This window comes from Carassius carassius, chromosome 45, assembly GCF_963082965.1.
Source record: "Carassius carassius chromosome 45, fCarCar2.1, whole genome shotgun sequence".
NCBI classification, from domain to species: Eukaryota; Metazoa; Chordata; class Actinopteri; order Cypriniformes; family Cyprinidae; genus Carassius; species Carassius carassius.
Genome location: NC_081799.1, coordinates 22,442,130 through 22,457,717, shown reverse-complemented (window position 1 = coordinate 22,457,717; position 15,588 = coordinate 22,442,130). Strand labels below are relative to the sequence as shown.

General features: G+C 38.8%; 1 protein-coding gene across 1 annotated transcript in view; it reads right to left on the bottom strand.

Moving 5' to 3' along the window:
* The window catches only part of LOC132127267 (seizure 6-like protein), a 53,100-nt gene that overhangs the window by 8,387 nt on the left and 29,125 nt on the right, over positions 1-15,588 (bottom strand). The window contains exons 3-8 of the mRNA XM_059539062.1: positions 6,525-6,938; positions 4,325-4,464; positions 2,213-2,408; positions 1,484-1,669; positions 501-672; positions 250-419 (exon numbers count right to left, since the gene is read on the bottom strand). Coding sequence (XP_059395045.1) covers positions 250-419; positions 501-672; positions 1,484-1,669; positions 2,213-2,408; positions 4,325-4,464; positions 6,525-6,938 — 1,278 coding nt within the window. The remainder of the gene's footprint in view (positions 1-249; positions 420-500; positions 673-1,483; positions 1,670-2,212; positions 2,409-4,324; positions 4,465-6,524; positions 6,939-15,588) is intronic.

The window sequence follows — 15,588 nt, the reverse complement described above, 5'->3', positions numbered from 1 at the left end:
TCTATATATGTAAAATTATGCATGTTTAAAAAATTTAGTTATTTTCCCTAAACCATTAAACATGTTTATGTTTTATATATTTATAAACCCAAATATTATTAATAACAGAAATGAACTTTAATTGTTTAAAATATTAAGCAATTTAAACACAGTTTTCCTTTCCTTCACCATCCTGATTTAATATTTTATGTATCAGAGGTCTTAATGTCCAAATACAGGCAGATATGCATTCAGTTTGATGTGGCCTACCTTCATAGCGTATATTGAATCCAGTGTTGTGACTGTTGGGTTGGTCTGTTATAAACTGGACCCGAACAGCCGAACCTTCACTGATCACTCCTTCAAACGGGATGGGACCGCCACGGCCTGAATCAAACAGGACCACTGAACCTGCATCGAGGCCACTCCATAAGACCAGCCTGTATCATGGGAAAAGCCCTGAGTCTTTTTTATTGTACATATAAAAAGCATGCATTGATTTAGATGACACATGCATTTACCTGTCTGTCGGGCCTAACACCATTCTCTCCAAATGCAGGTGCAGCCTCTGGCCGTTAGGAGCATCCAGGGACCAGGAGCAGCTGCGGTCCAGGGTGCTGTTAGGGCCCGAATGGGGTGAAGGGGACAGCACCCGGCCAACTGTGGCATTTTTTACGACCCCTCCACACAAAGCTTGGAGAAAACATAATGGAAAATGTGTCACTAACAATAAGATTTATGATTCACTTTTTAAAATAAATAATAATGAAAGAAAAAAATATTTAATAACATATAAAATGTAATTTTCAAAATAATAAAAAATTATTATTGATGTAATTATTATTTTACATTATATATATATATATATATATATATATATATATATATATATATATATATATATATATATATATATATATATATATATATGTGTGTGTGTGTGTGTCTTTGTTTATTATTTATATTTGTATTTATTAATAGATAAATAAACAGTTTATTATAAAGAATTATATATATGCCTACACTACCAGTCAAAAGTTTGGGATTGGTCAGATTTTTTAATGTCCCTTCTGCTCACCAAGGCTGCATTTATTTGAAAACAAATACAGTAAAAAAATTGTAAAATTTAAAATAACTGTTTTCTATGTTAACATATTGTAAACTGTAATTCATTTCGGTGATGTAAGCTGAATTATTAGCATCATTACTTCAGTCTTCAGTCACGTGATCCTTCAGAAATCATTCTAATATGCTGATTTGCTGCACAATTATTATCAGTGGTGAAAACAGTTGTGGTCCTACATATTTTTGTGGAAACCAAGATACATTAGATTTTTCAGGATTCTTTGATGAATAGAAAGATTTATTTGAAAAAAAATATTTTGTAACATTCTAAATATCTTTCCAGCCATATATATATACACACACACACACACACACACACACACACACACACACACACATATACAGAGCACTTGTTGCTTTACTGCGCTCATTATGTTACCTCTGCAGCTTGGCTCATGTTGGCTCCACACAGGCAGCGAGGCATTGAGGCACGTGAGCGTGGCGTCCCCCTGCAGGTGGTATCCCATGTGACACTGGAAATGGGCCGTGCCCCCAGGATGCAGATCTTTTACTGACACCTCCCCAAAATGAGGCCGTCGAGGTAGGGCACAACTCAGGCGAAAAACTGGACAAGAAAGAGTACGTGATTATCCTTCAAAAACTCTCCTTTTACGACATCTGAATAAATAATGATAGATCTTTTGGGGTGAACTACTCCTTTAATCATTTATGAATAAAATAAAATGCTAATGCCACTCGAGGACGCTGATTGAAACAAATTGCACACAAGACGGCACAAGAAAGCCTTGTGAAATGAGCCCTGGAGTGAAACTACAAGTACATTAGCCAGTTAATGGACACGGCAGAAGCTATCAAGTTAGATAAGCGAGCAAATTAACCAAATGGAGAATTTTTCAATTAAAAGTTTGGAGGCAAAGTCTGGCCGGTGTCTAAAAAGTTCAACAAGAGCCCCAGAAAGTGCTGAGACATCCTGATGAGGAGTGTTTTTAATATTTACACAAGCACCTGAGGGACTCATTTCTTTAATATTACATAAACATCAGAGTTTTATGTAAAATAGTAATTATCTCTATAAAACCACAGCAAGAGGCAAGTCCCAAAGATGCTGTGTTTAATGCATAAGTGGCTTGTTTTGAAAAAGACTCACTTTGATAATGCAGCTGAAACGTGCCGACTCCTCCCTCTGGAGACGAGCAGTAGAACACAGACAGTGTGTTGGTCGGACTGCGGATCACCTGACCTTCCACCAGAAGCGTCTGATTGGCCAGCACGAGCAGCGCCCCGCCTTCATCCAGCCCTCTGATTGACAACTGCTCGCCTTCTGACAGGTTGACACTTTTGACCTACGACGAAGGAATGTCAATCACGTTAGCAGGAAACACTAGTAAGAAACACATAGTACACCATGAACAGTAAAGCATTCACACTAACATTCTGATCATTTTCATTTGAGAACAGAGAGGAAAAGAAGAAAAAGAAAAAAAGGACCTGCTGCAGTGATGGTATCTGCTAATCATAGGCTTGTACCTTCATGGATGAGGTCTCAAAATATAGAGACCATGACATGTGCCTCATTACAACAACATTATAACAATTAAAGCTAACAATTTCTTAAATAATATGAAAAATACATATATATGTTTGTGTGTGCGTGTGTGTGTACCTTGCATTTTTTGTACTAATTATTATAAATGAACTTATTACATTTATTATAATTATATACCAAATATTTCATATAATACTGAATTGTTTATATACTGATATTAATACATTAATTATAAATAAAAACTTATTACTGTAAATATGTAATATGTATGTGCATAACTATAATACATTTAATTATATAATAATTATTATCATAAATTAATTTGATCATTATATTTATTATAATTATATATCTAATATTTTATTTAATAATGTTATATATACACTGATATAATTTGAAATACTGAAAACGTAATAAATAATAATGATAAAATACTGTAAATTCTTAATAAAAATATAAAAAAATCTATGATAATATATATACACCTTTTTTATATTTTTTTATGCATTTAGCAGACACTTTAATCCAAAGTGATTTACAGTGCTTTCATGCTACAAATTTTTTTTATCAGTATGTATTAAAAAGATATTTAATACGATGCTCATATATAGTGTCAAAATTGTCATTAGTATCAATGTTAGACACTTTTATTCTGAAAATATAAAAGGTTTCAAAGGCCAAAGGTTTTGAGTAGTTTTGTTTTCTTCACACCATGTTGAAAAAGCAATTCCTTCACATATATATTTTTCATATGGTTCATTTAAATGTGTCATTAGTGTTACATATTCATAAAAAAATAAATGTTGATGCATTACAAACCCCCCCCCCCCCCCCCTTAAATAATTGTGAACATCAGCCGGAAAATGCATTAAGTAAATAGAGTGCATTTTTATTTCATGCTGACTTTAAAGCATATCACAACCAGTATGGATTATCCGTATCACATCCGATCCCATGAGGATAGTGTGTGTGTGTGTCTGTGTGTATATATACGAAATTAACTGGAAGAGTTTTAATCCCTTGAGACTAAATATTAAACACACGCACACACACACACACACACACACACACACACACACACACACACACACACACACACACACTCACAGACACTAAGCAGGCCTTTGGCTGTGGATTAAAGAGGTAATTAGAGATTATGTCACAGGCGTGAATCATCCGCAGAGGGACAGCGGACGTGGACACGGGATTACAGCCGGCTGCATGCGGGCACTGCGGCAGTACAGCTCTGACAAACCCCCGTTTCTCTCATTAACATCTGCTCTCTGGGAACACACTGCTGCCGGCCCCAAACGCTCAACTCCAGTAATTAGATCCGTGCAATTACACCACGTGCCACTAGAGGGCACATTCAACCGGACACATGGGTTGTTAAGCGCAGTCACCTGTATCCGAGGGTGTCCAAAAAAAAATTGCTCGGTACAGGAGAAATAGGATTGCATTGCAGAAAAAAAAGCTTGTTAGGCAGCAGATTGCATTTCCAGATAACTCCCTCGGGGCCACATGCTGTAGTCGGTGTTCTACAGCTGCTTATTTGTTGGATTACACAGTCTATTAGCATGTCATTTAAAGAGATCCATGCATTAACAGGTGCCCATTCAGTCAAGAATATCCAGCACAGTTTGTCATATCATTTGGCGGTGAAGGGAAATATGATTAATGGAAGCAATTCTCAAAGCTCATATTAAAAGGTACCTGTAGCTCCACACCATAGCCTGTGTAGACGGTCACTGTGTAAGTGCACTGCAGGAACGCTCCTTCGGGGAGGGGCGGATCATCTGAAGAATCGATGTAGCCCTCTGGGTCGGTGAAATTGACCCTGCAGTTTGTTATAGCTGGAGGAAAATGCCAGACAGACGACATTAAAAACCCAAGCATTCGTCTGAGAATGTCTACAGAGGGGATTTGAGATGGAAAACAACAGTGAGGAAAAACATCTAGATCGTGTAGCTATAGCTGTGTATTTCCCTGCTGGAAATGCTTGCTTGGTAGCTGGGTCATTCCGTGCCAAATCAACCAAATTTCTGAAACTTCCCCAGCCCCATATTTTGAGTTTGTTAATATTTTTCTGTAGAAAGATAAACATGGATAGTGATAAAAGCCAAAATATTAAATGTCATGGATGTATATTTACGGAGTAATCCACTATTTGTAGATTTCAAAAGAAAAGTTTATTAAGAATGAGAATCTAGAAGGATATTAAGATATCTTGAAGACTTTTAGAGTTACAGGCATGACAACTTCAGAAAAATCATATTTATGGCACTCCGACAGGTATGTTGGGACACACATTTCTAGTTTTAACATTATTTATTCCTTAGACTTTCCTCTTTAAAACAAAAAAGTATCAGCTAAATGCAAAATGACCCACATTTGGTTTTTGACCTCTGAAAATGCGATCAATTTACCAATTTACTCATGGAGCTGCATCAAGATCTCCATTTCTCTGGGACTGAATCATTGAGGGCCTTTAAAATGAAGATTCCACAAGGAAAGTTTGTTAGAACCCAGAATCTAAAAGGATATTTACATAGATTTAATCCTTCTTGAGTTAAAGGCTTGCAAACTTGGGGCAAAAAACACAAGAAATGCCATATTTGAACTATCACCATTGGCATATAATGGAACAAAGAGTGCTATAGTCAACACATTTTACAAATGGAGCTATCAATCTCTGTGTGAAAATAAAATAATAATGCTGCCAGCTTTCTAAAATCATTTTTATCCCCCTTTAATTTGACTCAGAATCCATTTTGACACTCCTCTACAAAATAGTGGATTACTCAGTAAATACACATTGATGACATTTATTATTTTGGCTTCCATCTTTATACATGTTTATTTTTCCTCAGAATTTCAAAAAAAAAAATTTGATCAAAAATGTGAGCCGAGGACCTGTGGTTGAGTTGACATGGAATGACCCAGCTCTAATTTCCATTCTGGTTCAGGACAGTTTATGCGGGTTAGTTCCAGTTTGGCATGGATCTTACATAAGCAAGCAAAACTTGTGTGAACTGCTCAATAAGCATGGTTTCATAGTGAGGCTAGATGAGGACACCAAGATCAAAATCATCGCTTCTAGGGGAAATTGTTGAAAACTGCTCTTTTACATCTATTTATGCTAAGTGCATGCTAAATTAATAAAGCAAATGAAGCTAGATGCTGTTTTCAAAAAGTGTAAGTTGCAATAAATATTTTGTTTACACTAATGTAAACTGTGACAGAAGCTATGAATGCAAAGTGTCATAGTAATTAATAGATTATTAAGTAGACAACTAGACAAAATGCTCTAGTATTAGTATTATTAATATTTTAGTATTATTTGTACACTATTATAGTATTTATTAATATTTAAAATTAACTATTCAAAAATAACTTCATTTTTTATTTTTATTTTATAATAACCAATATTTAATATTTTCAGTATTCGTTTAAAATTTTGTTTGAATTTATTCATTTTTTAATGTTTTTTCATTTTTATTCGGTTTTGGGTTTTAATATTTCTATTTATCTTTATTTTTATTTCTGTTTCCATTTTAGTAATTTTAGAACTTCAGCTTATTTTATTTCAGTTTGTTGCCAAGGAAACATTTCTAATTTCCATTTAAGTCTTTCAACTAATATTTATATATTGTTTTATTTCCTAATTTTTTTCAATGAACAAAAAACATTTTAATAAGCAATAACGACACTAAAAAAGCCTTGAGTGACCATATAAGTGTTTTTAATGCTTATTTTGGATATTTTATTCACATCATTGGGTTTCCACAGAAAATTTGCGAAAAACTGTAACAAAGCACTCACTGTAACAAGTCATTCACTTTCAGGGAGAGCTAGTGAGGTCAACACTGTGTAAATGCACAGCAGCACGAGGATCATCTATTAGTTTTCTTACCTGAGGTGAAAGCCCCAGACACTGTTTCAGCGCTCACAGTGGAGCCCGGAGGTCTGGGATGTGGGGTCGGAGCATCGGTGTCCCAGCTCGGTGTTGCAACGGCCTCCGGGGGTTCGGTGGGGAGCTCATAGGCTAAAGGAGGTAAAGAGGGGCGGCCAGTGGCACTGTGTGCAGGGAGCATCTTTCTCAGGAGGGGCTGGTCGGGGGACAGGGCCTCTGCTCCGGCCCCCAGCCCCTTCCCCAACATGGGCACCAGATGAGAGGGTAAACCGCTGGGAAGAGTCACACCGTTCTGAGCCAGAAGATGATCCTTACGGGACAGGACTGACTCTATGAAGTCCTGCCCGATGGATGCAACTCCTCTGGGGGTTTCTTTAGGGGCGAGGCTGGGTGGAGGGGTCACACCAGACTCATCTGGAGGAACAAGAAAGAGTTTGAGAACAACTAAACAAGTTTCTTCCTGTAAAGTTACCAGAGTTACTTGTTTTTTTCATGGGCTGCAACGTAGAGCAAATGGACACTTGCATTTATGTTTCTCAAATTTTGAGAAAAAGACCCCAGTAACTAGCCAGAGATTTCAACAGTGACTCAATTTGTATTCAGTTATACCAAGATAGGTCTGTAAACAGAAGTTATGATCTGAAGTCAAACATTTCTCATCAAATTTCTGGTATGCACACTCATTTTTTTTATAGCTTTCTTACTATATTTCTCTTAAAGGTACTCTACATAATTTTGACCTCTCTATCTCCATCTGTTGTTGAAACATGACGTTTCTAGTTGAATCAATCTTGACAGCTCTGAATGAAAATCGATAAAGTCTGCACGGTGGAAAACAAAACATGGTTTTGAATGCCAATTTCTTCTATACTGGCTCAATAATTCATTAATAATTCAACAAATTTAATAATCAAAAAAATCATTTTTTAAAAACTGATAACTGAAGTTAAAAATATTTTTTAAATATAATATGGTAAATTGAAAGTTATTACTTAGTCACCATGGCAATATTTGTCATTTTTGTTTAGTTTAAGTTGAAGCACTTTCTATGTGGAAATAAATAAAAATTGAAAGCTAAAATAAAACTAAAATAAATATATATAAATAAATATAAATTATATATTTAGAAAATTATATTATATAATTATATTTAAAAAAAATAACAAACACACATTACAAACATTTAATGAAAATATAAAAGTATTAATAAAATATTAATAAAACCATTATAATATACAAATAATCCTAAAACAACACTGAGTCAGAGTACCTTGTCATTTTCATAATTTTCACTGCCTTCAAAACAAAAAATATTGACATTTTATTTGAAACTAAATATTTTTTGTGCATTTGTTTTTTAAATTGTTTCATTTCATTTCAATTACTATATTATCATGTAATAAATAAGTATTCGTAAAAATATATACTACAGTTAATTTGCTACAAATAATAATGAACATGATAAAACTACAATGTAACTTTGTAATCACATAGATAACCCTTAAGACTTTTTAGAAGAAGAAAAAAGACCAGTTGCTGACAGATTTTTTCCATTTCTGAAGGAGTGAGTGGAATATGAGATTAATTCTCATGAGCTGTGAAAATCAACCTCTCAGCTATACATTTCCATGTGCAAAGGCATGTTGCCAAACACGCATGATTTGTGATATGGTGGTTATGTTAAAGCGCAGGCTGCCAGTCCTACATTCATTCAGGGCAGATGTCAGCTGTCTCACTGATGAGGGGTCGATGTAAAAGAGGTGGGAGTTCCAGCTCGGGGGGAATCTAGGTTTCACAGCACTATTGTGGGTCTGTGCAGGTGAGTGGAACACTGCCAGAACTGCCGGTTATTATAACTCTCTCTCTCTCTCTGCACAGCTGATTCAGGTTTGCAGACAGTCAGTCCTTCACGGGGAGGATGGACTGGAACGCAAATGAAGCGTGTCGGAGAAACGAGTCGGTAAGAAATGCACAGACACGCCGTCTCCTACATGTGCTAATATGTGGAGCTACACCTCCTGCTCGCCAACCCAAACCTGAACTCATTCTCAAGCCCACTGAAACACCGCAACCTCTCGTTTTCTGCCAAAACAGTGTCAATGAGCCAGTTAGACAGTTAAAGTGACATCAAACTGTTATGCTTTGTGTGAATGGACCATTTTCTGCACTAAATACACCCCAATATACAGTAAGGGTCCAAAAGTGTGAGACTACATTGTAAAGATGATTTTTTAAAACTCAAAAATTTTCGAAACACTAAAAAGACATAAAATGAAGAAATATTTAAGATTCCACACTATTAGTATATAAATATATATAACTATTATGACAGTATAATAAAAAAGAATAAAAATAAGATTTTTTTATTTTTATATTTCTCTCTCTCTTTCTCTCTCTCTCTCTATATATATATATGTATATAAAACAGATAAATATTTTATTATTATTAATGTTATTTAAAATATAACAATTATTATTCATATTAAAATATTATTTTTTTATTATTTTATCACGACTTAATATTATTTTATATAATAATATAATATATATTAGTGCGATCAATAAAAAAACTAATCTCGATTTTTAACACCTAACATTCATTTATATTCATAAATAAATTTTTTACTCTGAATCTCTAAATTAATGTAGAAAGAACAAAGTATATTTAAAAGGTTTGTTTAATAGCATCTTTTTAGTACAATGAATGAAAGTACAATACTGATTCTTATGCCTATTAAATGGATACATTCCCAACATTTTATGATACAATTTGTAAATATAACAAGTAAACATTACAGTCAAATTAAAAGCCATTATTTTTACCATTTAATAAGCCCAAACTCTTATATATATATAAGATATATATATAATTTTAGGTGTACTTAAACTTGATACAATGAACTTGATATAGTGCAGTTTGTGTGTGTGTGTGTGTGTGTGTGTGTGTGTGTGTGTGTGTGTGTGTATATATACAGTACAGTCCAAAAGTTTGGACACACCTTCTCATTCAAAGAGTCTTCTTTATTTTCGTGACTATGGAAATTGTAGATTCACACTGAAGGCATCAAAACTATGAATTAACACATGTGGAATTATAAATGGAATTATATACATAACAAAAAAGTGTGAAACAACTGAAAATATGTCATATTGTAGGTTCTTCAAAGTAGCCACCTTTTGCTTTGATTACTGCTTTGCACACTCTTGGCATTCTCTTGATGAGCTTCAAGAGGTAGTCACCTGAAATGGTCTTCCAACAGTCTTGAAGGAGTTCCCCAAGAGATGCTTAGCACTTGTTGGCCCTTTTGCCTTCAGTCTGTGGTCCAGCTCACCCCTAAACCATCTCGATTGGGTTCAGGTCCGGTGACTGTGGAGGCAGGTCATCTGGCGCAGCACCCCATCACTCTCCTTCTTGGTCAAATAGCCCTTGATGCCTTCAGTGTGACTCTACAATTTTCATAGTCTTGAAAATAAAGAAAACTCTTTAAATGAGAAGGTGTGTCCAAACTTTTGGTCTGTACTGTATATATATATATATATATATATATATATAAATTGAGATACATTATTTGAAAGCTGAATAAATAAGCTTTCCACTAATGTATGGTTTATTAGGATCAGACAATATTTGGCCGAGATACAACTATTTGAATATCTGATATCTGAGTGTGCAAAAAAAATCTAAATACTGAGAAAATTGCCTTTAAAGTTGTCCAAGTGAATTCTTAGCAATGCATATTACTAATCAAAAATTACGTTTTTATATATTTACGGTAGGAAATTTACAAAATATCTTCACGGAACATGATCTTTACTTAATATCCTAATGATTTTTGTCATAAAAGAAAAATAGATAATTTGGACCCATACAATGTATTTTTGGCTGTTGCTATTGTACCTAAGACTGCTTTTGTGGTTCAGGGTCACATATTATATATGTTAGTGTGGAACTGCATTATACACTATTCTAAATTTATTTTCATAACAAACTAATTTAGATGCATACGTCTTCCAATCTCTGCTGGCTTTTTCACCACAGCAGCCTTCCTCAAGGTGAAAAAAAGAGGAAGTGGCTGATCAATTAAATTACACCGGCGGAAAAAGTTATTACCCTCTGCGAGTGATAAAGTGTTGTTCAGGGACGTAGTCTGAGCAATAAAACATGTAATGAATGTGAGTACAAGAGGAAAGCACCTGACGTGAAGCACACAGGGCCACTTCGTCCTCTAGTCAAAGTTAATTGTACAGCATACATGCACTTCTGCTCAATATAAGCAATCCTGAATGTATTAGTCACCATTAGAGATTCAAAAGAGAAGCTAGTTGACTACTGGATGTATAACACTTAGACTTAAAGCATAGCTTCAACAGAAAATGTCTGAAAAATATAGTTTGCAAATGTCATTGTTTAGGAATTGTCAAATCTAGGAGAACATTTCAGGACACACTCTTCAGGTGAAAACAGACAAAAATGAGAGTGCTACTGACATCCAGTAAGAAGGCAGATTTCTGAGAGCAGTTTGAGATCTCTTCTGAGACAAACAAGACTGCGAGGAACAGTCTCAAGTTCAGCAAAGCCTCCATTTAATCTTCTAATCTAATCGCCGTCTAGAAGAAACAATTGAAGTATCAAAGAGATGTGTATTCATATACGATCACTAAAACATCTGGCCGAGGCGAAATTGGATTTTACAATACATTCATTGCGATTCAGTATCAAAGCATCAACACTTCATACATTCCCGGTTAGATTTGCGGCTAGAGCCTATAATCCCTGTTTGTGAGCGCTGTGTTATCTCTGTCATTCATTTAATCTATTGAGGGACAAAGAGTTGCAATTTCGCACTATTGTTCACTGGATCTTTTTCACCATGTAGAATTGCTGTTTGACTTTTATTTATAGCAAGTGGGTCAGACAAAGCCAACACATCTGACTCTGAAACCCCAGCACCACTAAACACTACAGGGTTGGAGTTGGTTAACAGGAGCCATTATCAATAATGTCATAAGGAATGTCAAATGAACTATTTCACCAGTCAGTAATTGCAAGCAGACACAATAAAAGCCTTTCTGCTGTGTGCAACCTCCGGATATAACATAGCTGCAAACCTTGTAATTCTCACCTTGCATAAAAAAAAAAACCATGATCAACTAATCAATTAAAAGCAATAAAAATATGATATTTAATTTAGCAACTAATAATGTAGATTTTATGATGAAATCATAATGTATTCAATCATTTTTATTTATATTTTATGTGTAGATGTCACAAGGTGACGATCTTTAGGGGCGGAACCAAAATTCGGGAAGTTTGGTTCCGCCCGGAAGCGTTTCCGCCCGGACCGGAAAAACAGAACACCGGAATTTCCGGTAGCGCCGTAAGAAGGAAAATCAGGGAATTCGATGCACCTGTGCCTAGTTAGGGACAGCGGTTGGTGATTGGAGGATACGCTGGACAAGGCAGTACTTAAGGCCAAGTTATTTCCCAGTCTGGGAAGCTCTTTTTGGTGTGTGTGAAGCACTGGGTTGTGCCCGTCTTGGTACGCGGCTGGTAGCTGTCTAACTCTCTCTCTCCCTCAGGCTGGAATTGTATGATTGTGAAGACATCGCGAACCTTAAAGGTTGAGAAGTGAACAGATTATACGGCGAACTGAGACGACGTGAAAAAGGGGATTGGAAGTGGCATTGATGTGAGTACTAAGAGCCAGTCGAAAGTGCCCTGTATATTGACCTGGCGTTGTGTAGATCTCTCCAGGAGGAGGAGGGCGGCCCTACCCCTAATATAGTGTGGTGGGAGAGCCGAAGGAATACTTATTGAAGTAGTCACAACGACGACATCACTAGCTAGGCCGCATATTCCATCGCCAGATCCGAACCAAGCGAAGTGAAGGAAGACGGGTGTCCTTTCCGTACACTGAGTGTGGTGGGTGAGTCTTCGTGCTGTGAAAACCTATAATTTTGACGTGGTGTTGTATATTGCTGTGGGCTGCTGTGTATTGCCGTGTGTCCTGTCAGATAAACCCCCGCCTTCACGCACTTCGGCGTGGGAGGACAAGGAGATTGCTGGTCCTAGCCTAGTTCAGTACAGTATATGTTGTGAGCGTGCTTCAGATCTCCGGAGATAGCACGGTACGCTGTGTCCAGCCCAGAGGTGAAAGCCATCCAAAGCAGAGTAACTGTGTTTTGTGTCCAAGTTGATACCTGTGGAGAGGAAAGGAAAGAGAGTGAGTAACACAAGGAGAAACAGAGGAAACCTGTACTTACAGTGCGCTGTGTTCAGCCCAGAGGTGAGAGCCATTCAAAGCAAACTAACTGTGCTATTGTGCCCAAGTTGATACCTGTGGAGAGAAAAGGAGAGAGAGAGTGAATAACACGAGGAGGAATAGAGCGAACCCTGTACTTACAGTACGCTGTGTCCAGCCCAGAGGCGAAAGCCATCCAAAGCAGAGTAACTGTGTTTTGTGTCCAAGTTGATACCTGTGGAGAGGAAAGGAAAGAGAGTGAGTAACACAAGGAGAAACAGAGGAAACCTGTACTTACAGTGCGCTGTGTTCAGCCCAGAGGTGAGAGCCATTCAAAGCAAACTAACGGTGCTATTGTGCCCAAGTTGATATCTGTGGAGAGAAAAGGAGAGAGAGGGAATAACACGAGGAGGAATAGAGCGAACCCTGTACTTACAGTACGCTGTGTCCAGCCCAGAGGTGAGAGCCATTTAAAGCAAACTAACTGTGCTATTGTGCCCAAGTTGATACCTGTGGAGAGAAAAGGAGAGAGAGGTGAATAACACGAGGAGGAATAGAGCGAACCCTGTACTTACAGTACGCTGTGTCCAGCCCAGAGGTGAAAGCCATCCAAAGCAGAGTAACTGTGTTTTGTGTCCAAGTTGATACCTGTGGAGAGGAAAGGAAAGAGAGTGAGTAACACAAGGAGAAACAGAGGAAACCTGTACTTACAGTGCGCTGTGTTCAGCCCAGAGGTGAGAGCCATTCAAAGCAAACTAACGGTGCTATTGTGCCCAAGTTGATATCTGTGGAGAGAAAAGGAGAGAGAGGGAATAACACGAGGAGGAATAGAGCGAACCCTGTACTTACAGTACGCTGTGTCCAGCCCAGAGGTGAGAGCCATTTAAAGCAAACTAACTGTGCTATTGTGCCCAAGTTGATACCTGTGGAGAGAAAAGGAGAGAGAGGTGAATAACACGAGGAGGAATAGAGCGAACCCTGTACTTACAGTACGCTGTGTCCAGCCCAGAGGTGAGAGCCATTCAAAGCAAACTAACTGTGCTATTGTGCCCAAGTTGATACCTGTGGAGAGAAAAGGAGAGAGAGTGGGTAACACGAGGAGAGACTGAGGAAACCTGTACTTACGCCGCTGCCTGTGGAGAAAGAGAAAGCGAGTGAGCACCCAAGGAACGAACTGTGTGAACCAGTACTTACTGTGAGCTGTAATCAGCGAAGAGGTGAGAGCAGAACCAAGCTGAACTAACTGTGCCTGTGTGTCCCAGCCGTTGCCTGTGGAGAAAGAGAAAGCGAGTGAGCACCCAAGGAACGAACTGTGTGAACCAGTACTTACTGTGAGCTGTAATCAGCGAAGAGGTGAGAGCAGAACCAAGCTGAACTAACTGTGCCTGTGTGTCCCAGCCGTTGCCTGTGGAGAAAGAGAAAGCGAGTGAGCACCCAAGGAACGAACTGTGTGAACCAGTACTTACTGTGAGCTGTAATCAGCGAAGAGGTGAGAGCAAAACCAAGCTGAATTAACTGTGCCTGTGTGTCCCAGCCGTTGCCTGTGGAGAAAGAGAAAGAGCCCGTTGCCTGTGGAGGAAGAGAAAGAGAGTGAGCACCTCGAGAACGAACTGTGTGAACCAGTACTTACCGTGAGCTGTATTCAGCGAAGAGGAGGAAGAAGGAGGGCGCTACGGATACCTAAGACTCAGGCCGGGGCCCGAGTCCTACGCCCCGGATCCCCGTGGCCCCCTTGCTCCCTGACCTCTTCCCGGCCATAGCCCATCTGGAGGGCCGAGTCAGAGTTTAGTTTTAATTGCCCTTTCCCTATTCCCCAAGCTATTTTTAAATATTTAAATAAAGATTGTTTTATCACTTACTTGTTCTCGTGTTGTTTGGCCATTGGGTCGGGTTTGGGGACCTCCTCGAGGTGGAAGTTGAGAAGGGGTGTGGCTTAGTTAAAGCATAGCCAGCCCCTGGGTGTGACAGATTTGGCGTAGTCGACAGGATTTCCACCTCGAGTTGAGTAACCAAGGTCGTCCAATGACCGACAACGCGGGGCTTTCAGCCCAACCCCGTGCCATGCCCGTTTTTATGGGGAGCCCCTGGATTCAAAAATATGGGGGGACAGAATCCGAGGTACGATTGTCTGAATGGAAGGCTCAACTAGAGTACTTGGCCGACCTACAGGGCCTTAGTGCAGCCCAGCGGCTTCAATTTGTGTTAAACTCCCTGGATGGAGAAGCGCGGCGAGAGGTGCATGCCGCCCCCGAAGCCGTTAGAGCCAACGCCCAAACCGTGTTCCAGTTCCTCACTGAACAGTATGGTGACCACACCCCCGTAGCTGTCCTTCGCTCCCAGTTCTTCAATTGTAAGCAGGGCCCCCGCCAACCGATTAGAGCTTTCGCCCTGAGGTTGCGAGAGCAATTCGCCCGACTACAGACCCGTCGGGACCACGGGTTGGGAGATGGAGAGACTCTATTGCGGGACCAGTTTCTTCTGGGGTTGAAGGAGGGTCCGGTGAGACAGAGCCTACGTATCCAGTTTCGAAGGGACCCGGGTCTTACGTTCGAAGATCTGAAGAAAGAGGCACTGGCCCTGGAAGGTGATGAGACTGAGGTGAGTGGTTCCCCAGTGTGTGCGGTTGTCAGTGAAGTAGCACCAGCACAACCCGGAGGCCCTGACTGGAAGCAAGCACTGAAGGCTGAACTTTTGAAAGATGTCCGCGATCAGATGTCTGAACTGTCTAAAGCCCTCGTAGGAGAATTGCGCCAAGGACGGGCGCGGGAGGAACCACGGCCGGCGCCCCGAGACCGAGTGTACTCAGAGGGAGGCCGAGAGTC